The 26,522-nt window shown below is 44.1% G+C and overlaps 1 protein-coding gene across 1 annotated transcript in view; it reads right to left on the bottom strand.

The window, feature by feature from the left end:
* Positions 1-17,316: 17,316 nt before the first annotated feature.
* LOC115458903 (DNA repair and recombination protein RAD54B-like) overlaps positions 17,317-26,522 on the bottom strand; it is a 94,259-nt gene continuing 85,053 nt past the window's right edge. The window contains exon 4 of the mRNA XM_030188749.1: positions 17,317-17,375. Coding sequence (XP_030044609.1) covers positions 17,365-17,375 — 11 coding nt within the window. The 3' untranslated portion in view covers positions 17,317-17,364. The remainder of the gene's footprint in view (positions 17,376-26,522) is intronic.

Raw genomic sequence — 26,522 nt, 5'->3', positions numbered from 1 at the left:
GGATTTGGTTTACCTATTGCTATTCCCGTTTGGCTAGGAGGGTGAGTAGTACTGTTTCAGTGCTGTGGAGGGGGCGGAAACCTGACTGGGATTCGTGTAATATTGAGATTTATTTATGTAATCTGTAAGTTGTTTGGTTACCAAGCTTTCTGTCAGTTGACTACCAACGGGATCGATGCTACTGGATGGTAGTTGGTGATTTCATTTTTTTTTCTTGGTGTCTTTTGGTATTGGGTGAGTAGGATATTGCCATTTTCCTTGGAGAAGAGACCCTGTTGAAGCATGTAATTTAAGTGGGTATGAGGTCAGTTAAGCGGTCCGGGGCGGATTTCATTAGATAGCTGGGACAGGTGCCCAGTTTGCAATGAGTGTTGGAGAACCTGCTAATCGCCTGTGTGACTGTTTCGATGGTAAGGGGGGCGAAGTTTAACCAAATCCGGTCAGCCAGATATTCTTCAGTGGTTGGGTCCAGCTCGTTGAGGAAGGTTTCGATGTCTGTGTTGTCCTGAGGTAATGTGCTATGTAGGTTTACTATTTTTTCATTGAAGTACTTAGCAAGTTTGTCTGCAGTAGGGATGTCTGTATTCGTTGTAGTGACGAAGTGGTGTTTAGGAGTTTGTTCACGAGTTGGTATAGTTTCTTTGTGTCTTTGTAATCTGTCCCTATTTTAGTTTTGTAGTATGATCTTTTTGTCTGTCTTATTGCATATTTATATTTTCTTTGTATTTGTTTCCATGTGTTCAGTGTATGTTCATATCTTTTGTTTTTTTCCATGCTCGTTCGAGTTTCCTGGTATGCGTTTTAACATTTCAGTTCATCATTGAACCATGGTATCGAGTTGTGCTTGCGGGAGGTTCTTGTTTGTAAGGGTGCAATTTCATCTAGTATGCTTTTGCATCTTTTATCCCATTCTATGAGGTAGTTTGTGGAGTCTGTTTGTGCTGTCCATTCGTTATTGTATATCAGTTGCCAGAATGTTTTCGTGTCTACTTGACCTCTTGTGCTGTAGGATGTGCGTTCTTGTATTTGTTGTACACCCTTCTTCGCCAGTGTAGGGGCAGGTTTAGTTTGTAGTGGTCGGTCCAGCATGTTTCTGTCCATTTGATATCTGTTATTGTTAAGTTCTGGTCAGTTGAAAGTTTGTGTGAAAGAGATGAGTGTGTACCCTTTGGCGTGGGTTGCTTGGATTTGTGGCCATTTGAGATCCCATAAGCGGAGGAATTCCTTGCATTCTTGTGAGTTGGTGGAGTTTGGGTCTTCTAGGTGAAGGTTTAGTCTCCTAGTATTAGTATATTGGAGTTGGTTACACATGTGTTTGAAATTAAGTCCATGAAGTTAGTATGGCTTCGTTCCAGTTGCCTGGAGGTCTGTAAAACAGGACACAATTCAGATGATCGCGTAGGGCTTTGTTGTGGATTCTGATTGAGGCAATTTCAAGTTGGGGTGTTATGGACTCGGCAGTGGTTTCGATGGTAAAATGGGATCGGTAGATTAGTGCTATGCCTCTTTTTCCTTTTCTGGTCCAATGTGTGATTTGGTATCCTGGGGGGCACAGGTCTAGGATTATGAGGTCCTTTTGGTCATGGATCCAGGTTCATTATGAAGAGTAGGTCAAGGTTTTCAGACGTTATCCAGTCTGTTAGTATTGCTGTTTTGTTTACAGCGGATCTGGCGTTGATGTAGCCCACTTGGATTGTTTGGAATGGGTCTACTGTACTTGGTATTGTGTGGACTTTTGTTAGTTGTCGTTTCTTTGTTAAGGTGAGTTTGTTTAGACCTTTCTTTCGCTTCCTTTGTGATTGTCCGCATTTTAGTGTTTCCTTTTTGTTTAAGTTATTGTCAGTTTGATGAGGTGTGGTGTATCTGGTCAATCTTAGATAATTGCGTAGTATGGGTATGATGTTACTTTCTGCAAGTGGGGTGGTTAGTGTTAAGTGGATCAGTGTTAAGGAGTAGATTATTTGGAGTAGTTTGAGGGTATTCATAGTGGTTTCTGTTCCCTGTGGCTACTAATAAGACCGTGTTCTGGTGGATGGATGCGTGATATGACTTTGTTTTTTGTGGAATCTGGAGTTGTGGTCTAGTGTGGTAATTAGTTTGCCTTTCAGCTGTTGAGATCTGTATTGGGTACGCTTTCAGTGATAAGTTAATGAGCAGGGAGAGGGGATGGGGGAGAATGGCTCTGAGTCAGGGTCCTCCTCAATCAGACTCTTAGCAGCTAGTTGCTTCCCATCCTCTTTGCTGAGACGGATTTCAGGGCTCAGATTTCTGGCTTTGGTTGGAGGAGTGTGGTAGCCTTGTTAGTCCACTCTTAAGGTTATCAACAGAAATCAAACAAAATAAAACATGGAAAAGAAAATAAGATGATACCTTTTTTATTGGACATAACTTAATACATTTCTTGATTAGCTTTCGAAGGTTGCCCTTCTTCGTCAGATCGAAAATAAGCAAATGTGCTAGCTGACAGTGTATAAGTGAAAACATTCAAGCATTACTATGACAGTCTGACAGGGTGGGAGGATGGGGGTGGGTAGGAGGTATGCATGGGGGACATCAAAGCATATCATTGATATTCTAACAGGATGGGTGTGGATAGGTGAGGGATGGGGGTGATCAACAGAGACATACAGCTTTATGGTTTATAATGGGCTAGGAACCCCAGATCCTTGTTAAGTCCTTTCTGTTGGGTGTTAAATATTCAATCATTCTGACTTCAAAGGTCTACGTTCTTGTATGGTTTAAAGTTACCTTTCAGGATTCTCACTGTGAAGTCACTGGTACAGGTACTTTAAAACCATACAAGACGTAAGACCTTTGAAGTCAGAATGATTGAATATTTTAACACCCAACAGAAAGGACTTAACAAGGATCTGGGGTTCCTAGCCCATTATAAACCATAAAGCTGTATGTCTCTGTGATCACCCCCACCCCTCACCTATCAACACCCATCCTGTTAGAATATCAATGATATGCTTTGATGTCCCCATGCATACCTCCTACCCACCCCCATCCTCCTACCCTGTCAGACCTGTCATAGTAATGCTTGAATGTTTTCACTTATATACACCTGTCAGCTAGCACATTTGCTTATTTCCGATCTGACGAAGAAGGGCAACCTTCGAAAGCTAATCAAGGAATGTATTAAGTTATGTCCAATAAAAAAGGTATCATCTTATTTTCTTTTCCATGTTTATTTGTTTGATTTCTATTGATGGCTTTGGTTGGAGAAAGAAGGGAGGGGAACTTCAGAGCACTTTCAAGGTAATTAGCACCCAGGTGTGACCGACGCAACACAAAGGAAGGGTGCTAGAAAGACAGAAGGAAGGTAGTTGCCTTGAGTGTTCTTAAAAATGTGGTTAGTGCTGGCACAGTCTCTCAAAAGATTCTTATTTGAAACTTACACAAATCTTCTGTCCCCTTTCCTCAAGGTTATCTTTCTGATAGATGCCTTAAACAGTCCTAATCATTGCTTTTCTTAGCTACATTTCACTCAAATGCAGATCGTCAATTAAGTTTTCCATCAAAAGAGAAACAGATGGCTGCACTTAGCACGTCTGTGTGAGATTCCTAGAGACAGTGCATAGGTTTCCTTTAGTTCCAAGAATCCAAAAGATTCATCAATTATATTCAGTTATAGAATTGAATCAATTAGTTAGGATAAGTTTCTTAACTCACGGATTGCAGGTTGAACTTTAGAGTCTCTGGTTCTGACATCCCTGAGTGGCCCAACCGCTGCGGCTTTTCCCCACGGTCCCAACGGAAGGATAGATGTAGACCCGGATCCAGCTCCAGTCTCACAGCATGAGGAGAGTTATTTAGGGGAGACAGAATATGAGCCAGTTGCTGTGTTTCCAGGGAAACCAGTGAACTTGATCCCACATTTGCAGCCTCACAAACATCAATGAGGCAAGACATTCATAGAGTACTTGAAAGCAGCTCCAAGGAACCCCTGGTGATTCCGTTTGAAATCGCCAGCAGACCTTCCCGTTTCTCTAGTCCGGTTCCCAGCTCTGCGGTTCTCTCTGCTTCAGTCTTGAGCTCTAGTAGGAAGGAGCATCGGACGATGCAGGGCACAGGACCAGTGACCATCTGCTGGGATCGAGTATGGTTCAAAGTGCAGCCCTACAGTCCCCGTGTGCTGAGATCTTTAACTCTGTCCCTATATGCTTTATGATAAAGATCATGAACCATTTGAGTAGCCACCCTCTGGACTGACTCCATCCTATTTATATCTTTTTGAAGGTGCGTTCTCTAGAATTGTGCACTATTGGAAATGAGGTCTCACCAGAGTCTTATACAGGGGCATCATCACCTCCTTTTTCCTACTGGTCATCCTCTCTCTGTGCCCTAAGCATCTTCTAGCTTTCACCATTGCCTTCTCTACCTGGTTGACCACCTTAAGATCATCACATAAAATCACACCCAAGTCCCACTCCTCTTTCGTGTACATAAGAAATGATCAAACTCTGGAATAATAGAAAAGGACTCAATTGACTTAAGTTTGCTAAATCACTGCCAGAAATCGTTCTACTGCCCTGCACATCACCCCTTCCACCACTTCCCACTGTCGCTATTATGTATTTTAGGATTCTTATGTACTCTGGTAAGGCCACTTTTTGCTTATTCTGTTTGAATCCAAATGAGGAAGACTCAAAAAATGTATTAATAAAAGTTATCATCTTTGTTAGTTTTATTGTATGTGAGGTATTTTACTATTAAGGCAGGGATCTGTAGCAATCTTATTGATGCTGCTTTTCCAATAGGCAATGCATTAGTGTTGCAATGTGGCCTATTTATTGGTAAGGTTTTTACCTGAGTTGTGGGAGTTGGTGTTCTATGATCTGACAGGTTTGCTACACATATGATGCATGGATTTTTGGCAGGTTTTTTTTCCCCAACGTGCCTAATGGTGGAGAGTTTGTATGTTAATGGGATGACACCACAATAAAAACAAAGTATTGTGTGGTGCATTCTAAGGGAAAATGTGCTAGTTCTACTTGACATCTGTTCATGGAGGGGTGAGTTCTGTTGATTCATTCTTACATTTACCAACATAGAGGTCCTGTATGCAGTGTATCACACAAGTATTGTCCATTGGGTGTACCCCGACAGAAATAAGGTTAAGAACCACTGTCTTAAAATATTGTAATGCAAGTCAAGAGACAAAGAAGTATTTAATTGTTTCTGACTGGATGTTCTTTCAGAAAAAATCAATTGCATTTGTCCTACACAGGCTCTAAGGTAATAGCACTCGCTGGATACAGTGAATACAGAGCTCAAATGACTCCCTTTTTGATCTGAAAACATATGCTTTCTATGGAGATGTTACCATGTAATTGCCTTCACTGTCAGTTGGTGTAAGGAAAAGAGAAAAAAGAAACTGAAGTATATTTGCTAGTTAATTCAGAGCAGTTATATAATAACATTCATGTTATATACAACAAATATCTGAATATTGGGATGCATATCACCGTTTTGAAGGGTACATAAAATTATGCTTCAAGTTACAATGTTCTGAAAGGCACAAAACAAAAGATAATAAACCCCTGATTTAGCAAAGCAAGATAAATGCTGGCTTCAAAAGGGGAAACAAGGCAGGATATTCACTCTCACCATTTAGCTCTGGAAGCCTATAATTTATCAGTGTTTCCAAACCAGTGTACTGTACCACAGTGGTGTGCCTCCAGATTTTAATCTGGTGTGGCAGAGAAAAGTCATCAGGCTCGGGTCCCAACTAACACCTGGGCTCTGCTCCCTACATCTTCTTGTCTTCCCAAAGTATTTACTCAAGATGCAGGGAATGTTTTAAGTTCAGTAGAAAGATGTTTTGATGCACCGAGATCATAATGTTCAGCTAGTTATTATTGTTGTCAAAATAGATTTTGTGGGTCAGCCAGGTGCCTTTACTTGCCAACTTTAATAAGTTGGCAACTTTAATTGCCCCTTCCTTTCTGAACATGCCACCAGAGCCTTATCCACACCCTTGTTACTTCTCGCTTAGACTATTGCAATTTACTTCTCACTGGTCTTCCGCTCAGCCATCTCTCTCCTCTCCAGTCTGTCCAGAATTCTGCAGCACGACTTATTTTCCGCCAGAATCGTTATGCCCACACTAGCCCACTCCTCAAGTCACTTCACTGGCTCCCTATCCCCTTCCGTATTCAGTTCAAACTCCTCTTGCTGACCTTTAATGCATCCACTCTATGACCCCTCACTACCTCTCATCTCTCCCTACATTCCTCCCCGTGAATTCCGCTCTCTGAACAAATCTCTCTTATCGTCCCCCTCTCCTCCACTGCTAACTCCAGACTTCGTTCCTTTTGTCTTGCGGCACCTTATGCCTGGAACCGACTTCCTGAGCCCATACGTCTAGCTCCATCTCTGTTTTTAAATCTAAGCTGAAAACTCAACCTTTCACTACTACCTTTGGCTCCTAACCCTACTCATTTGCCCTCCTTCTCTCCTGTTCCTCTTTACCAGTAATTCCCTTGCCCGTAAATGACTTGTCTGTTTTTACCTAGATTGTAAGCTCTCTGAGCAGGGACTGTCTCTGTATTTCTCATGTTCAGCGCTGCGTACGCCTGGTAGCACTATACAAATGTATTAGTAGTAGTAGTAGTAGATTACCGTATTTTTCGGACTATAAGACGCACATTTTTTCCCCCAAAATTTGGGAGGAAAATGGGGGGTGCATCTTATAGTCCGAAGGTAGCGTTTTTGGACCGCCGTCCCGTACTTACACGATTCCATGTTCCCTGGTGGTCTAGTGACGTCGGGGCAGGAAAGAGCCCCCTCTTTCCTGCCCATCGCGCTGCTCTCCGTGTTCCTCACTGCTTTTCTGACGGTCTCAGCGAGATTCAAAATCATTTTGAATATCGCCGAGACCGTCAGAAAGCAGTGAGGAGCACGGAGAGCAGACGCGATGGGCAGGAAAGAGGGGGCTCTTTCCTGCCCCAACGTCACTAGACCACCAGGGAACATGGAATCGTGTAAGTACGGGACGGCGGTCCAAAACTCGGACAAGACGCACCGGAGCACCTAGGTTTAGAGGAGGGAAAAAGGAAAAAATTTTTTTTCCTATTTCCCTCCTCTAAAACCTAGGTGCGTCTTATGGTCCGGTGCGTCTTATAGTCCGAAAAATACGGTAAGTTTGATTATAAGCATCATGGTTTCTGCTGGTGCCATGAAACCTACAAAACTTTACTTGAGGTTATGCAAGTTGGCCAAAATTCTACTGCCCACTATTGTTTGGTGCCAAAGCAGGGTTTCTCCTATAGTAGAAGGCCGCCACTGGCTACCTATTGAACAAGAAGCTAAGTTCAAGGTAATGCAAATTAAATTTTAAAGTATTTTATTGTTAGGGGCCCAAGGTATTTCAAGAGCAATTTCTATGGGATGGCATACTCACACCTATGGTCTTTAGAACAGTTGCTGTTAGCTGACAAATTATACGGCTAGTGACTGTTCGGTTAGCTGCTTTTTCTGTCACTTTTTCTGCCCAGTTTGTGGAACTCCTTCCTTGACTTTCTCTGTTTGAAGGATAATCACTTGATATTTATAAGGCATTTGAAAGCATTTTTATTTCAGGAGATTTTCAGTTAGATTTTAATTATGCCTACAGTAATTTGAGAGTCCCCCCCCAAATAAAAATGTCCTCAATTATTGCGTATATGTGACACTTAGGGCCTCTTATCAATGTGAATGGGCTTTGTTGGCATTACCACATGCTAGTGTGCTTTGATAAAAAGAGGCCCATAATTGTTTCTATCTTTAAAACAAAATGTACTATTAGGCAAAGGGAATGTGAATAAACCCAGCACAGTTTTTAAATTATGTATGCAAACAGCTAGCCAATTCGCTAGGGTTCTTTTTGCAACTTGTGTGCCAGCCCTACTGGGATCACAGGAGACACAGACTTTCTGATGGCCTCTGATCTTTTAAGGTAATATGCAAGAGCAATGCTTACAGTCCAGAGTGTGAAGGACCTTCTCACATGGGTTTTTATGGGGTATTAGAAAAAACAACTTTTCCTCATGACGGGGAAAGGTGACAACACTTTGGCAGAATTTAAGGTGGGATTGGAGAATAACCTTGCTATATTGAAACTGAGTGTAAGGTTCATAAGTTACCCAATGGCTTGAAGCTCTCACCCTTCTGACTGAGGTTACTGCAACAAGGAAAAGAACCTTCCAAAATAAGGAACTTCAGAGACGTTGTCTCCAATGGCTCAAAAGGTATTTCATTAATGAAGGTCGAACCATGTTAAGGTCCCAAGGGACAGGAGGATTCTGCAGTGGAGGCCTGATATGGAAAAGAGTGCCTTCATGGAACGTAAGATAATGGTTCAGCTGGAGGCTGGGAGATTATCTACTGGGGCATGGTAGGCTCAAAGAGCACCAAGGTGTACTCTTACGGATACATTTAGATGCCTCATCGATATAGATAAAGTAAAGCTACTTACCTGTAAGCAGGTATTCCTCCGAGTACAGAAAGCCATTAATTCTCACATATGGGTGACGTTATCCAGGGCAGCTGTTGCAAAACACTTTCACAGCAAAAATTTCTCTTAAGAGCTCCCACTGTGCATGAACGAGTGGGTTTTCCCGCCTGCCGCAGAGCGTGAGACCAGCAGTACAGTAAAATATCTACATAAGACAACTCAGAGGGGAGGTGGGAGGTATGTGAGAATTAAAGGCCTGCTATTCTCAGAGAATATCTGCTTTCTCAGAGGACCAGCAGGCCAGATAATTCTCACATGTAGGAATCCCTAGGTACCAGGCTCCACCAAAACAGGACAATAGGAACTTGAGATGGCCAGTTCTAATTATAAGTAACCTGAAACTATATACAATCTGTGTGAGAGTGCAGACTGGAACAGAGCAAAACGGGCTAGGAGGGTGGAATTAAACTCCAAACACCAAACAAATTATGCAGAACGGTCTATCCAAATCGTCAGTCACATCTGATATCTTGCTCAAGGCAACAGTGAGATGTGAATATGTGGACTGAAGACTACGTTGCAGTCCTTGCAAATCGCTTCTATAGAGGAAGATCTTAGTGACTACCAACGCCACCATGACATTATGAGCCTTGACATAAGCCTGAAGAGTCAGCCCAGCCTGGGGCATATGTGAATGAAATGCATCTGCCAGCCAATGGGAGATTGCGTGTTTCCCCAATAGCGACCCCATGCTGTTGGGATCAAAGAAGAAAAAAAAGCTGGGTAGAATGTATATACGGCCTAGTCCCTCCAAGTAAAAGGCCAATGCTCGCTTGCAGTCCAAGGGTGTGCAGTGCGCTTTTACCAGGAGGAGTGTGTGCTTGGGAAAAAATACTGGAAGAACCATAGACGGATTCAGATGGAACTCTGATACAACCTTAGGCAGGAACTTAGGGTGCATGTGGAGAACTATTCAGTTATCATAAAATTTTGTGTAAGGTGGATCTGCTACTATGGCCTGAAGCTCACTGACCCTGTGAGCTGAAGTAACAGCCACCAAAAACAAGACCATCCAGGTCAGTACATCAGTGGGCAGGAACTGACTGGCTCAAAAGGAGCTTTCATCAGCTGGTTGAGGACAATGCTGAGGCTCCATGACTGAGTTGGTCTTAAGACCAGACTCGGAAAGGTGTTGAAAGTATCCAAGTAGGGTCTGTGTAGGCAAGAAACAAGATCTAGTGCCTGCCTCACACCAGACAGCAACTTTCTCCGTTTGGAAAGTTTAACACCCTCTTAGTGGAATCTTTCCTAGAAGCCAGCAAGACCTTGAAGACAGCCTCAGAAAGATTCAAGGAAGCAAATTCTAAGCTCTCAACATCCAGGTTTGAGGGCCAGGTCTGAAGGATGGGATGCAGAAGAGATCCCACGTTCTACGTGATGAGAGTCAGAAAACACTTCAATCTCCCAGGTTTCGGAGGATAACTACACAAGCGGAAACCAGATCTGCCTGGGCCAATAGGAAGCAATCAGAATCAAAATTCCCCAGTCTTGCTTGAGTTTCAGCAAAGTCTTCCCCATGAGAGGGATAGGAGGATACGCATACAGAAGACCATTCCCCCAGTGGAGGAGGAAGGCATCTGACACTAGTCTGTCGTGTGCCCTCACCCTGAAACAGTATTGAGGGACTTTGTGGTTGAATTGAGGGGCAAAGAGATCCACCGAGGGTGCCCCACTGTTGGAAGATCCCACATGTAACACTCGTACTGAGGGACAACTTGGGCGATTGCATGACCCTGCTAAGTCTGTCAGTTAGGGTGTTGAATTTGCCTGCCAGGTATGTGGCTCGGAGAACTATCCTGTTCTGGACAGACAGTGCAATATCTGGACAGCCTCCTGACAGAGGGTATGATCAGGTACTCCCCTGCTTGCTGGTGTAATACATCGCAACCTGATTGTCTAAATGAGTATAATTTCGTTGAACAGGTGATCACAAAGCCTTTAGAGCATTCCAGATTGCCCGTAACTACAGGAGGTTGATATGAAGATCTCATTCCTGAGTTGACTAAGCACCTTGAGTATGAAGCTCATCCACAAGAGCTCCACACCCCAGGCGAGATGCATCCATCATCAACACCTTCTGGGGCTGAGCAATTTGGAATGGAAGTTCCATTGTTAAATTGGATCAAATTGACCACCAGAGGAGAGATGAACCAACTCCAGTGTCACTTGGATGATATCACTTAGGTTCCCGGAGGCCTGATACCACTGGGAAGATAGAGTTCAGTTCTCATGTGAAGATATGCCATGGGTGTGACGTACCATGGAGAACATGTGGCCTAATAACCTCAACATCTGCCAAGCTCTGACCTGCTGGCTGGCTCAAAAAGTCGAGTGGCGGTTGCGACTAGAGTGTCTGCCATTGGCACAAGGAGATAGGCGCGTGCATGCCTTGTGTCTAGCAGGGCTCCAATGAACTCCAATTGCTGAACTAGGAGCAGATGGAACTTAGGGTAGCTCTAGCACCCAAATAGTTCTCCACATGACTCCTGAGCACTGTCCTTCAGTGCTCTTCATCAGCTAATCATCCAGGTAGGGAACACGAACTCCCAGTCTCCGTAGTGACGCTGCACCTACCACTAGACACTTGTAAACCCGGAGCTTATGCAAGGCCAAATAGCAGCACGTGGGTACTGAAGTGACATGTTCCCATCTGAAATCTGAGATACTTCCTCCGGTGGGCTGGAAGTATCGGGATGTGAGTGTAAGCATCCTTAATTCCAGAGAGCATAGCCAATCTTTTTTCTGAATCATTGGGAGAAGGGTGCCCAGGTAAACCACCCTGAGCTTTTCTTTGACCAGGAATTTGTTCAGGGCCCTTAGGTCTAAGATGGAACTCCTCCCCCTCCCCCCCCCCCCTCTGTTTTCTTTGGTACAAGGAAGTACCTGGAATAAAATCCCTACTCTTCTTCCCCTGGTGGAATGGGCTCAACCACGTGGTCCTTCAGAAGGCTGGAGAGTTCCTCTGCAAATACTTCCTTGTGCTGAGAGATGAAAGAACAAGCTCTTGGATGGCAATTTGATGGTTTTTGACACCAATGTAGGGTGTAACCAAGACAGACAATTTGAAGAGGTTAGAAGAGCCACCTTTCCTGTAAAAAGTTCAGTCTCCCCCTCACTGGCAAGTCATCCGGAATGGTCACTGATACAGCAGCTATGCTCTGCTGGAGACAGTCAAAAGCCCATCTCCTGCTTTGACTGGGGAGCTGGCTGGGCCTTGGGCGGTGCACGAAGCAAAGTCCCTGGAACTCCTGGCTCTTGAGAGTGGATTCCACCATTGGGGAACGAATAGGCAACTGAGGCATGTCAAAGCCTGGATCTAATACATGGTATCAATCTTTTTGGGCAGGACAGGGACCAACAGAGGGGACTCCCACTTCTTCACTTGAAAATCTTTCAGGGTTGAGTGAAGTGGGACAGTCACAGCCTCTCTAGGAGGAGAGTCGTAGTGCAGGACCTCAAACACCTCAGCCCTGGACTCGTCATCCGTCTCCAAACAAATTGGAATGACAGCCAACATTTCCCTGACAAAACCTGGCAAGGAAAGGCACTCAGGTGGAGACTTCTTCCTTTCCTCTGGAGGAGGTGTCAGATAGGATACCATAGTTCTCCTCCTCCGAGAAGTACCTGGGGTCCTCATCGGACATCCATGAGCACTCCTCATTGGTGTCAGCAAGGAGCTCCTCATGGGTGAGCTGAGACTGAGCCTGCCTCAAGAAAGAGAAACCATGTCCTTGTATGGAGGGCCGTCGAGGTGTAGGCTCCACCTGCAACTCTGGCGACGCTTTCTCCACCAACATTGAGGGGGTGCCAGCACGGGCAGATGTTGATATTGATACCACATGTGGCACCAGGGTCAGAGGCCTCATCGCAGGCTAAGGGCCTATCAGGGCAGTAAGAAGAGGTATGGCTGGTGGAAGCACCCCAGACGCTGATGCACTCTGCTGAAGGAGCCGTGATAAATTCTCATGGAGAATGGCATGGATGCGCTTATCGAGGACCGCAATCAGAAAAGGCTAGGGTGTCAGGTCAGAGGCAGCCTGCTGAATTGTTGGGGTCGGTGTGGGTGACTGCTCCTGGTTACATGGAGACCCACATATTGGAACCTCCTTGATGGAGGGAGCGCTCCTCCTGGTACCGATGCTTCTTGGCGACCAGATCCCTCGGTACCCCAGTACTCCTGACACCATGCGTCAAGTGGAATCCATGCAGATTCTTCTTTGGCCTTCGCCCGATGTTGGTCATCAATACTCCTTGGTGCTGACGAGGATGACCTCAAATCCTAACATCTTCTCAGTGTTGCTGAATGGTCCAGGAGGCCCTGCACAGCAGCTGGCGCCGAGGCATAAGAATAGCCATACTGGGTCAGACCAATGGTCCATCTAGCCCAGTATCCTATTTTCCAAACAGTGACCAAGCCAGGTCACAAGTACCTGGCAGAAACCCAATTAGCAGCAACATTCCATGCTACCAATCCCGGGGCAAGCAGTTCCTTCCCCACGTCGGTCTCAATAGCACTATGGACTTTTTCTCCAGGAATTTGTCCAAACCTTTTTTAAACCCAGATACGCTAACTACTGTTATCACACCCACCGGCACAGAGTTCCAGAGCATAACTACTCGTTGAGTGAAAAAATATTTCCTCCTATTGTTTTAAAAGTATTTCCATGTAACTTCCTCGAGTGTCCCCTAGTTTGTACTTTTGGAACGAGTAAAAAATCGATTTACTTCTACTCGTTCTACACCACTCAAGATTTTGTAGACCTCAATCATATTTCCCCTCAACTATTTCTTGTCCAAGCTGAAGAGCCCTAACCTAACCTCTTTAGCCATTCCTCATACGAGAGAGTTTCATCCCCTTTATCATTTTTGGTCACTCTTCTTTGAACTTTTTCTAATTCTGCTACATCTTTTTTGAGATACGGCGGCCAGAACTGAACATAATACTCATGGTGTGGTCGCACCATGGAACGATACACAGGCTTTATAGTATTTTCGGTCTTATTCACCATCCCTTTCCTAATAGTTTCTAACATCCTGTTTGCTTTTTTGGCTGTCATTGCACAGTGAGCAGAAGGTTTCAGCTTATTATCTACAATGACACCTAGACATTTTACTTAGGTGCTGATCCCAAAGGTGGACCCTAGCATCAGGTAACTATGATTCAGATTATTCTTTCTAATGTGCATCACCTTGCATTTGGAAAAACAAAAGAGCAGATCGATAAGAGAGAAATATCAATTTATTATATGACAAAAATATTCAGAATCAGCCCAACACTGGCCGTGTTTCGCCCAGCAGGGCTGCGTTTGTTTTTGTTCATTAGTTTGTCTTCATTTGTTTTTTTTTATGGCAGATTACAAATGTTCCACAATAATCTTTTTTCAATTTTTTTGATTTTGCCAATCAAGATACCTTTCTATTTTCCTTATCATCATTTTTCTTTACAATTATTTTCATATTTTTTAGTGTTTACTTTTGTTATATCTATCATCTGCAGAAGGCTTTTTACATTTTTGGCTTATATGGACCCTGTCAATTTATTTTATCTTCAGTGTCATTGACATTTTTTACGGACATTTTTAAGGCATATTTCAAGCATCTGTTTCTAACATTTTAGTTTCACTTTTGAATGACTTAATCATAGTATTGATCCAAAATGGATCGATGTGCTTCATACTATCCTTTTATTAGAATTAATTATCCTTTATTATCCTTTTATCAGAATCAATTATCTTTTCAATTATTTAGATTGGCTCAATTACAATAACTACATCTTTAATTGGCACACTAATTGGGCAAGCATGATTTACTTCTAGTTCATGACCCTTCTTTCCCTTATTTAAGCTTTCTTTTTGGCCATCTTGTTTTTTCAGCATTTCAGAGTCGTGTGGGTGCAGGACTGACCTCGCGTACGCACTTTGGTCATTTATTGATCTTTTTTCTTAGTTGAATTTGGGACCAAATGTTTAATGAAGTTATTTAATTCAAATTGTTAGCTGTGAGTAAGGAATTGAAATATAACGTCTATGGGGTTTTTTCACCTTTTTTCAACTTTTCTCATCAATTTGGACATGATACACCAGCACACAATAGATTTTTTGTTTAAACAATAGACTAAATTTTATTATTAATCAACAGTTAGGTCGCTAACCTTTTTGTGACTTATTCCGTTTTGATGTTTTTTTTCAACAACCCTTTGACGATATATGCTTCCACAATTTCTGCACATGTGAGTTATTGTGAGTTTACTTTTTTTGTTACATTTGTGCCCTGCGCTTTCCCACTCATGGCAGGCTCAATATATATATTTTTATCACATTCGTTTTTTTTATATCCATTTTGCATTTTTTAATATCCATTTAAAATTTTGATGATTATTTGTATTTTTCAAGTTTATACAGCAATACTAATATTTCCTCGACAGTAAAGGAATATATATAGGTGGGTGTCTTGTTTGTTTATCTAATTCCTTTAGGTATTTATGCTCATGATAATGTTTATGTTTCATTTAATCAACTTGTTATTGAATCACATTGTTTTTTTGACTCATTCATCTGGTATTATAAAAAAAACAATATATCATATTAACATGTCATTATTTCGTTTTTTATGTGGGATATCTATATTTCATGGTTTTTTTATGCGATATCTTGTATTTTAGTTTTGGTAGCCTTACGTATTATTAAGATTCTATAAAAAATTTTATATAAAATTGTGGCACCCCAACATAATAGCCCAGACAAAAAACCCCACCAAAACAGACTAAAAACAAACAAACCATAACAAAAAAAAAATCCCTAAAAAAAAAAAAACCCTTACAAAACACCCAACAACAAACAGACCTAGACAAAATAGTCCCTCCCACAATTAAACCTTGACCAAAACAACCCATACCCAAAACAGCTCCCTCAACCAAATACCCTCTTAACAAATTAAACTAGTAACAAAAAACACCAAATCACAAAAAAAATTGATGACATGCATTCTTTATTAATCCCACAAAAATAGCATTTCAAAAAAAAAAAAAAAACCATTACATATCCAAAAAACATTTCATAGAACCCATACCAATAATTCTAGCAAAACGATTACATTGCTAATAGACAAAATATAACTACACCTTCAACATTTCTCTAATTATATATATACATTCCAATTATCACACCATTAATTTGAAAAAAACCTACACAATCCCAAAACCTTCCTATCACAGAACAATCTTCTTAACTGCTAAAAACACAATCACTTCATAATCTGACAAATAATAAAAACACAACCACATAAACAACAACCAAACAAAACTCCCACCAATCCTACTCACTTTCTTTAATTACTCAGATTATAATATACACTTGCCCAAAAAAAAAAACATACATTACAACACACCTAACTCCCTTTTTAAACATCAAATAACACACTCCAAAACCCACACATCTAAATTTCTGCAATTTAAACTCAATAACCATGAACTACAACCAAAAAATACAACATGCTCTAAATAGTCAAATTCACAGCAACATTTTAAGAAACATAACAATGTCATCAACATTGTAGGTTGAAACAAGAGCTCTCAAACGTTTATCTAACTGCACATATTTCGACTTGGAACACTCTGGATGACGAAAACCTGCAAGATATCGCGAAATTTCTATCTCAGTACGATCTTGTTCCCTCCTAAAATGATCAACAAGTTAAATATTGAAGGATGATGACAATCAACAGTCTGTTGAAATGATCTGTGCCAAGCTTCCACAGAATTATTAGTCCGCGGAAGACCATCCATAACACGGTTGCATACATTCCAAACAGAAATTGGATAACACGGCTCTACCTCTCCGCTTTTGACGCTGACATCCAATAAAAGTATCCTCCCAATAATCAGTCACTGGTGTTAATTCAGAACAACAATTCTCAACAATACACTCAAATCCACAGAACATCCTCTATTGGAAGAAAGCTTAAAGCAAGCAACATCTTTAAACTAATCCTAACATCTTCACTAGATCTATATAACTCAGACAACCCACAATCCTGCACTTTTCTCCAAAGACACTGACCAAGATGAAATAAACAAGCACTTAACAGGGAACCTGGAAAAACTTTAGTAACAGCATTTTGACTAGCTTTCTCAAAATCAGCTAATACACTTACAGGATTCAAATTTCCATTTAACTCTACAAGCTTTCTAAACACACGAACATATGTTTCTTCCTTTTTATCCATCATGAGAACATAAACCAACGGCAAAGCACTTTTATCAACCAATGCATGAATAGAAAACACTTGAAAAAAACAATTCAGGACTAATTTAAACGTACCATCAATGAACCAATGATTATTTTCCTCAGAATTTGCAAATTTTCCATTGTCCCAAACATCAATATTCGATTATCATCACCACACCTGAATCCCACAAAAGAAAATTTGACTTTCTAAAAGTAGTACAAAGTCCACTTGGAATATCAATCTCACCAACACTTCGAGGATCAACATATGGATGACAAACACGTCTCCGTCTACGCTCTATAAGCCCGTTGCAAAGCAACATATGCTGGAAGATGAACAGCAGACTCCAAGGAAATCCCATTGGTACACTGTTGAATAATCTGCCTAGGCTTCTCCATTCCATGTTCAGCACCGTCTCCTCATCTCCACAACACTACGCAATGCTTCATTCTTCGAAACATCAGGAGCATGATTATGTTCAGAAACAATGAAAACTGTTTCACCTTGTAGTCTAATACGCCCTTTACAAAAATTCTCCAAACAAAGCCACGAAACACTCCCATCCACATTAATCCGTACTTTACGATAACCATCTTTCAACAAAATTGTTTTCCCTTTTTGCGACTCCACAAACTCCATCATAAGAAATCTAGAAAAAAAAACAAAAAAACCACAAAATATTAATTAAAAAAAAAAAACAAAAACAAAACAAAAAAACCAACCAAAGTGACAATATAAACAAATTAAACCCACCAAATCAAACATACACCAAGAGTGCAAACCCCCACAAAGCACCCCAAAAAACACTATTAAATTTTACATTGCTGCAATCCTAAGATAACTTCATACCAAAAATATACATAAACAATAAACAGCACATCATTAACTACCAAAATCTTACCAATGACCCCTTGTATCTATTAAAAAAACCTTCTATTAAATAATAAGAAATTATTCTACACCATAAACAATGAATAATAATACAACTTATTACATTAAAAAAATAAACTACACAAACCAATATAAACATATCATTACCATATTTTCACTAATTCTTTGGGTTACAAATCCAAAACAAAGCAAATACAAAACTACACCAATCCTAACACATCAATGCCCTCAACCCTTAATAAACAAATTTCTCTAACGAACACCTACACAAATTTACATCTTCCCCTTCCCCTCACCACCAACCCCCCCCCCCAAAAAAACTTAATCACCCCTTTCAAAATTAGCCACTCTACAAAACAAACCTCCTAATAAACACAAACAAATAATACAAAAACATAAAAAAAACAAAGCATTTCAATTACTCCATAAAATCACAAAAAAATAACCAAACAACCATTACAAATACATAAAAATACCAAAATATACAAATAAAAACCACTACTTACACAACCTAGGCACCTCTTCCACACGAAAAAAAAACAAGGCAAACAACTAAAAAACAAAACAGTCACATAATAAGCAACCATACCAAACACACACACATATATCATAATATACAAACTAAGAATACTCTAAATCACAGCCCCCCTCCCTCTCTCTCCTACCCTCCAAATCCCAAACCCCACTTCACTCCCTCCCTCTCCATTCCAACCCCCCCCCACGACCAATCTTAGCAACTGCAGAACACTATACAGACCAGTTAAAAAAAAAAAACCACCCCCACCCAACCCGTATTGACAAAATAATTTAAACATTTTCTTTTACTTTAAAAAAGATAAGTGAACCAAACTTGTAAACAAACACTTCTTCAAACGTAAAATCCTATACTAGGAAACCCTTGGATACAAAAGCACAACCATTTTCACATAAAAAACAAATAAATCAATTAAAACACAACCCCTTCACAATTAATACTTGAAACCAATAAAAACCACTACATAAGATTCAAAAACAAGCAGCCTCACCCAAAAGTTTATTTTCCAATAAACTTAAATAACATTCTATGAACTTTGCTACTATAATATCCTAAAATACACAATATTCGCACATTTACCCCACACCCTTTTACCATAAATCGTACATATAAACACTAATCAATAAAATATTACACCAGCACGGGGGAAAAAACTACTTTTCACAAAATAAATAATTCCTATATGCTGTTAAAGATCAACTATAACCAAAATCAAACACACAACACTACCATACAGATTGCACACCCATCACAACAACCAGAAAAACAGAACAAAACAATACATTGCTAAATAACACAGCAAATATAAATCACAAATTAGAAATATTCCAAACACTAAAACACAAATAAAATCAATTTTTCCTACCCTTCTTCTGTCTAAAAACCTTCGTTTACCAATCAAATTATACCAATCTCTGATTCTGGCTAATCTCTATCTACTCCCTTAACTCCACTTCCACACCTTACTTTAGATTTATTTCTTTAATCTCCTCCTTTCTTCTCCAATACTTACCCGACATCCATACATTCTAAATGCTTTAAACCGCTTTGCCTCACAAATGACTTGTTAAAAATAAATATTTAATGCTAATAAGCGAATGCTACATACCTGTAGAAGGTATTCTCCGAGGACAGCAGGCTGATTGTTCCTCACTGATGGTGGACGTCCACGGTAGCCCCTCCAATCGGAAACTTCACTAGCAAAGGCCTTTGCTAGTCCTCGCGCGCCCATGCGCAGACCGCGCATGCGCGGCCGTCTTCCCGCCCGAAACCGGCTCGTGTTCGGCAGTCCCAGTATGTAGCAAGACAAAGACAAGGGAAGATACAACTCCAAAGGGGGGTGGGCGGTTTGTGAGAACAATCAGCCTGCTGTCCTCGGAGAATACCTTCTACAGGTAATGTAGCATTCGCTTTCCTCCGAGGACAGCAGGCTGCTTGTTCTCACTGATGGGGTATCCCTAGCCCCCAGGCTCACTCAAACAACAAACATGGTGAATTGGGCCTCGCAACGGCGAGGACATAACTGAGATTGACCTAACAATTTATCCAACTAACTGAGAGTGTAGCCTGGAACAGAATAACATGGGCCCAGAGGGGTGAGCTGGATTCTAAACCCCGAACAGATTCTGAAGCACTGACTGCCCGAACCGACTGTCGCGTCGGGTATCCTTCTGCAGGCAGTAATGAGATGTGAATGTGTGGACAGATGACCACGTCGCAGCTTTGCAGATCTCTTCAATAGTGGCTGACTTCAAGTGGGCCACTGACGCAGCCATGGCTCTGACACTGTGAGCTGTGACCATGACCCTCAAGAGCCAGCCCAGCCTGGGCGTAAGTGAAGGAAATGCAATCTGCTAGCCAATTGGATATGGTGCGTTTCCCCACAGCCACTCCCCTCCTATTGGGATCAAAAGAAACAAACAATTGGGCGGACTGTCTGTTGGGCTGTGTCCGCTCCAGATAGAAGGCCAATGCTCTTTGCAGTCCAATGTGTGCAGCTGACGTTCAGCAGGGCAGGAATGAGGACGGGGGAAAAAATGTTGGCAAGACAATTGACTGGTTCAGATGGAACTCCGACACTACCTTTGGCAAGAACTTGGGGTGAGTGCGGAGGACTAACTCTGTTATTATGAAATTTGGTGTAAGGGGCCTGGGCTACCAGGGCCTGAAGCTCACTGACTCTACGAGCTGAAGTAACTGCCACCAAGAAAATGACCTTCCAGTCAAGTACTTCAGATGGCAGGAGTTCAGTGGCTCAAAAGGAGGTTTCATCAGCTGGGTGAGAACGACATTGAGATCCCGATGACACTGTAGGAGGTTTGACGGGGGGCTTCGACAAAAGCAAACCTCTCATGAAGCGAACAACTAAAGGCTGTCCTGAGATCGGCTTACCTTCCACACGGTAATGGTATGCACTGATTGCACTAAGGGGAACCCTTACAGAGTTGGTCTTGAGACTAGAGCTCAGACAAGTGCAGAAAGTAGTCAAGCAGGGTCCTGTGTAGGACAAGAGCGAGGATCTAGGGGCCTTGCTGTCACACCAGACGGCAACCTCCTCCATAAAAGAAGTAACTCTTCTTAGTGGAATCTTTCCTGGAAGCAAGCAAGATACGGGAGACAACCCGCTGACAGACCCAAAAGAGGCAAAGTCTACTCTCTCAACATCCAGGCCATGAGAGCCGAGAGACCGGAGGTTGGGATGCAGAGCGCCCCTTCGTCGTTGCGTGATGAGGGTCAGAAAACACTCCAATCTCCACGGTTCTTCGTAGCCAACTCCAGGAAGAAGAGGGAACCAGATCTGACGCGGGCCAAAAGGGAGCAATCAGAATCATGGTGCCTTCGGTCTTGCTTGAGTTTCAACAAAGTTCTTCCCCACCAGAAGTATGGGAGGATAAGCATACAGCAGACCTTCCCCCCAGTCCAGGAGGAAGGCATCCGATGCCAGTCTGCCGTGGGCCTGAAGTCTGGAACAGAACTGAGGGACTTTGTGGTTGGCTCGAGATGCAAAGAGATCTACCAAGGGGGGTGCCCCACACCTGGAAGATCTGGCGCACTACTCTGGAAGCGACCACTCGTGAGGTTGCATAATCCTGCTCAACCTGTCGGCCAGACTGTTGTTTACGCCTGCCAGATTGTGGCTTGGAAGCAACATGCCGTAACAGCAAGCCCACAGCCACTATGCTGATGGCTTCCTGACACAGGGGGCGAGATCTGGTGCCCCCCTGCTTGTTGATGTAATACATGGGCAACCTGGTTGTCTGTCTGAATTTGGATAATTTGGTGGGACAGCCGATCTCTGAAAGCCTTCAGAGCGTTCCAGACCGCTCGTAACTCCAGGAGATTGATCTGCAGATCGCGTTCCTGGAGGGACCAGCTTCCTGGGTGTGAAGCCCATCAACATGAGCTCCCCACCCCAGGAGAGACGCATCCGTAGTCAGCACTTTTTGTGGCTGAGGAATTTGGAAAGGACGTCCCAGAGTCAAATTGTACCAAATCGTCCACCAATACAGGGATTTGAGAAAACTCGTGGACAGGTGGATCACGTCTTCTAGATCCCCAGCAGCCTGAAACCACTGGGAAGCTAGGGTCCATTGAGCAGATCGCATGTGAAGGCGGGCCATGGGAGTCACATGAACTGTGGAGGCCATGTGGCCCAACAATCTCAACATCTGCCAAGCTGTGATCTGCTGGACGCTCGCACCTGAGAGACAAGGGACAACAAGTTGTTGGCTCTCGTCTGGGAGATAGGCACGAGCCGCGAGAATCCAGCAGAGCTCCTATGAATTCGAGTCTCTGTACTGGGAGAAGATGGGACTTTGGATATTTATCACAAACCCCAGTAGCTCCAGGAGGCGAATAGTCATCTGCATGGACTGTAGAGCTCCTGCCTCGGATGTGTTCTTCACCAGCCAATCGTCGAGATAGGGGAACACGTGTTCTCCCAGCCTGCGAAGCGCCACTGCTACTACAGCCAGGCACTTCGTGAACACTCTGGGCGCAGAGGCGAGCCCAAAGGGTAGCACACAGTACTGGAAGTGACAAGTGCCCAGCTGAAATCGCAGATACTGCCTGTGAGCTGGCAGTATCGGGATGTGCGTGCAGGTGTCCTTCAAGTCCAGAGAGCATAGCCAGTCGTTTTCCTGAATCATGGGGAAGAGGGTGCCCAGGGAAAGCATCCTGAACTTTTCCTTGACCAGATATTTGTTCAGGGCCCTTAGGTCTAGGATGGGACGCATCCCCCGTTTTCTTTTCCACAAGGAAGTACCTGGAATAGAATCCCAGCCCTTCTTGCCCAGATGGCATGGCCTCGACCGCATTGGCGCTGAGAAGGGCGGAGAGTTCCTCTGCAAGTACCTGCTTGTGCTGGAAGCTGTAGGATTGAGCTCCCGGTGGGCAATTTGGAGGCTTTGAGGGCCAAATTGAGGGTGTATCCTTGCCGGACTATTTGAAGAAACCAACGGTCGGAGGTTATGAGAGCCACCTTTGGTGAAAACTTTCAACCTCCCCCCGACCGGTCAGGTCGCCCGGCACTGATACGTTGATGTCGGCTATGCTCTGCTGGAGCCAGTCAAAAGCTCGCCCCCTGCTTTTGCTGGGGAGCCGTGGGGCCTTGCTGAGGCGCACGCTGCTGACGAGAGCGAGCGCGCTGGGGCTTAGCCTGGGCCGCAGGCTGTCGAGAAGGAGGATTGTACCTACCGCTTACCAGAAGAGAGGAACAGTCTTCCTTCCCCATAAAAACGTCTACCTGAGGAGGTAGATGCTGAAGGCTGCCAGCGGGAGAACTTATCAAAAGCGGTTATCCCGCTGGTGGAGCCTGCTCTACCACCTGGTTTGACTTTCTCTCCAAAATGTTGTCCGCTCGGCAAGGGAGTCCGCAATCCGCTGCTGGATCCTATTCTCCAGTTCGGAGGCATGCAGCCATGAGGAGTCACCACACCTTGAGCAGCGGCCCTGGACGCAACATCAAATGTATCATATACCCCTCTGGCCAGGAATTTTCTGCACGCCTTCAGCTGCCTGACCACCTCCTGAAATGGCTTGGCTTGCTCAGGAGGGAGCTTGTCCACCAAGCCCGACAACTGCCGCACATTGTTCCGCATATGGATGCTCGTGTAGAGCTGGTAAGACTGAATTTTGGCCACGAGCATAGAAGAATGGTAGACCTTCCTCCCAAAGGAGTCTAAGGTTCTAGAGTCCTTGCCCGGGGGCGCCGAAGCATGCTCCCTAAAACTCTTAGCCTTCTTTAGGGCCAGATCCACCACACCAGAGTCATGAGGCAACTGAGTGCGCATCAACTCTGGATCCCCATGGATCCGGTACTGGGACTCGATCTTCTTGGGAATGTGGGGATTACTTAGAGGCTTGGGTCCAGTTCACCAGCAATGTCTTTTTTAGGACATGATACATGGGTACTGTGGACGCTTCCTTAGGTGGAGAAGGATAGTCCAAGAGCTCAAACATTTCAGCCCTGGGCTCATCCTCCACTACCACCGGGAAGGGGGATGGCCGTAGACATCTCCCGACAAAGGCCGCAAAGGACAGACTCTCGGAGGAGAAAGCTGCCTCTCAGGGGAGGGAGTGGGATCAGAAGGAAGGCCATCAGGTCCCTCGTCACAGAAATATCTGATGTCCTCCTCCTCCTCCCACGAGGCATCACCATCGGTATCAGACACAAGTTCATGAACCTGTGTCTGAAGCCGTGCCCGACTCGACTCCGTGGAAACACGGCCACGTTGAGATCGTCGAGAGGTAGACTCCCTCGCCGCAACCGGCGAAGCTCCCTCCGCTGACGTCGTCGGGGAGCCTTCCTGGGAGGGCAGCCCGCAGTCGATACTGCAAGCGGGGTACCGATTGTCGGAGAACCTCACCCCGGGAAGGGGCCAGGCCGGCGCCTCACTCGACGGTACCGGGTAGCGCAAGCACCCCCCGGTACCGGAGGGGAAGGGCGCAACAGCTCCTCCAGGATCTCTGGAGAACAGCCCGAGACTCTCGTGCAGAGCGGCTGTGGAGAAAGACATAGAAGCCGAGTACAGGCTCGAGGTCAGAGTCTGTTCCGGGCATGGATGCTGTTCTGGGGCTGTTCCAAGGTGGAGCGCATCGGGACACCTCCGAACAGAGGGTGAGGTGGTCCTCGTCGGTGCCGATGCCTACTGGGTGACGACTGCCCTCGGCGACCCAGAGCTCGCGGTACCGACGCGGGAAGGGGAACGGTGTCGAGCTTCTTTGATTTTTTCAGACGAAGAATGTCACCGGCGGGGGAGTAGCGTCCCGGTACCAACGAGGAGGACGTAGAATCCAGCCGTCTCTTCCTCGGGGCCGAGGCCGAAGAAGGTCGTCTCGGGGGCTGTACCGCAGGAGCCTCAGGGTAGTGGGAGACCCACCCGAAGGCTCACCACCACCAGCAGGGGAATGGACAACCCTCACCTGCAATCCAGTCGAAGCACCACCGTCCGACGACATCAGCAACAGCGGAGGTCCCGATACCACCGACGCAGCCTTCCGATGTCTCGGTACCGACGATGCAGAGGGTCGATACCTCGATGCAGTCGATGCCGAGGGTCGAAGGTCTTGATGCTGCCGACGTCGATGTACTCGATGACTCCGGTGCTGTTGTCGACGAAGAGCCCGAGAACAACACATTCCACTGGGCCAATCTCGCAACCTGAGTCCTCTTTTGTAAAAGAGCACAAAGACTACAGACCTGCGGGCGGTGCCCAGCCCCCAGACACTGAAGACACGAAGCGTGCCTATCAGTGAGCGAGATTACCCGGGCGCACTGGGTGCACTTCTTGAAGCCGCTGGGAGACTTCGATGACATGGGCGGAAAAATCACGCCGGCGAAATCAAAATTCGTAATGGCGACGAAGGGCACCAAAAATAAGGGAGAGAGAAAAATCCGTACCGAGGCCCCAAAAAGGCCTACCCCAAAAGCGAAAGGAAACTGGACACACGGGAAGGGAGAAGACCGAGACCTTGTTTTTTTTTTTTTTTTTTTTTGGAAAATCGCGAAGACGCGCGAGGGTCAACTTTGAGGGGTGCGAAATGGCGCAAAACATGACCGTCCCAAGCGCGGACAAAAGAAGACTGACGAACACGAGCCGGTTCGGGCGGGAAGACGGCCGCGCATAGCGCGGTGCGCATGGGCGCGCGAGGACTAGCAAAGGACTTTGCTAGTGAAGTTTCCGATTGGAGGGGCTGCCGTGGACGTCACCCATCAGTGCGAACAAGCAGCCTGCTTGTCCTCGGACAATAAATGTTTTGAATTGCCTACTACTTTAAGCACACTCTAAATTAAGCCTTTTAAATGCTCTAAACGTCTTGCTCTAATACTTTTCTATGCCTTGCCTTATGAATGACTTGCTAAACATCTAATAGTACCACAAGGAAGCACGCTCTGGAATCTGCCAATTACTTTTAAATACATATCACGCATTTCGGCACACCAGCCAATATGAATACAAACAAACTGCTCATGATAATCTACTTCCTCCCCCTAATACACTACGCATGGACTATTCCCAACACTAACACCAACTTACCCACAATGCACACACCCTACATACAACATACGCACTACTCACCAAAACAAAAGAATGACAACCAACTAAAAGGAAAAACAAACATATATAGAAACAACCAAAAGAGAGGAAAGAAAGGACACAACAAAACTAGATACCAAGAAATCAGGCAACTAATAAAAATGAATACACCTACGTCCGGAACCGAACCTTACCATTCAATCCAAATGGGATACGTAAACGCCAGATCTGTGGTAAACAAAACACAGACTATAATAGACTGGATCACAGCAGATAACCTTGACTTCCTATTCATCACAGAAACCTGGATACATGACCTTAAAGACCTTATCATCTTAGAATTATGCCCACCAGGATACAAAATTACCCATTGGACAAGAAATGGCAAAAGAAGAGGAGGAATAGCCATAATTTACAAATCTGAATGTACAATCACAAACACAGCTGAATCCATACTGCCACAACTCGAAATTGCCTCAATAAGAATCAATAACCCAAAACTGCAGGAACAACTAAACGCAGTCATACTTTATAGACCACCAGGCAACTGGCAAGACGCCCAAACACTCTTCATGGACTTTATCTCGAACACCTACATCTCTTCCTCAAACCTCATCATAATAGGAGACATCAACCTACACCTTGAAGATATCACCACGACAAGTACCCAAGAATGCAAAGAATTCTTACAACTATGGGATCTCCAAAAACCAAATTCACAACCCACCCACACCAAAGGACACACATTAGATATCATCACACACAAATTTGATCACAATTTAAACCTTATATTAACAGATACTAAATGGACACCTGTACTACTCAGACCATT

Source organism: Microcaecilia unicolor, unplaced genomic scaffold (genome assembly GCF_901765095.1).
Source record: "Microcaecilia unicolor unplaced genomic scaffold, aMicUni1.1, whole genome shotgun sequence".
Lineage (NCBI taxonomy): Eukaryota > Metazoa > Chordata > Amphibia > Gymnophiona > Siphonopidae > Microcaecilia > Microcaecilia unicolor.
Note: the sequence above shows the minus strand (reverse complement) of the source record. Positions and strands in the feature narration are given on the sequence as shown.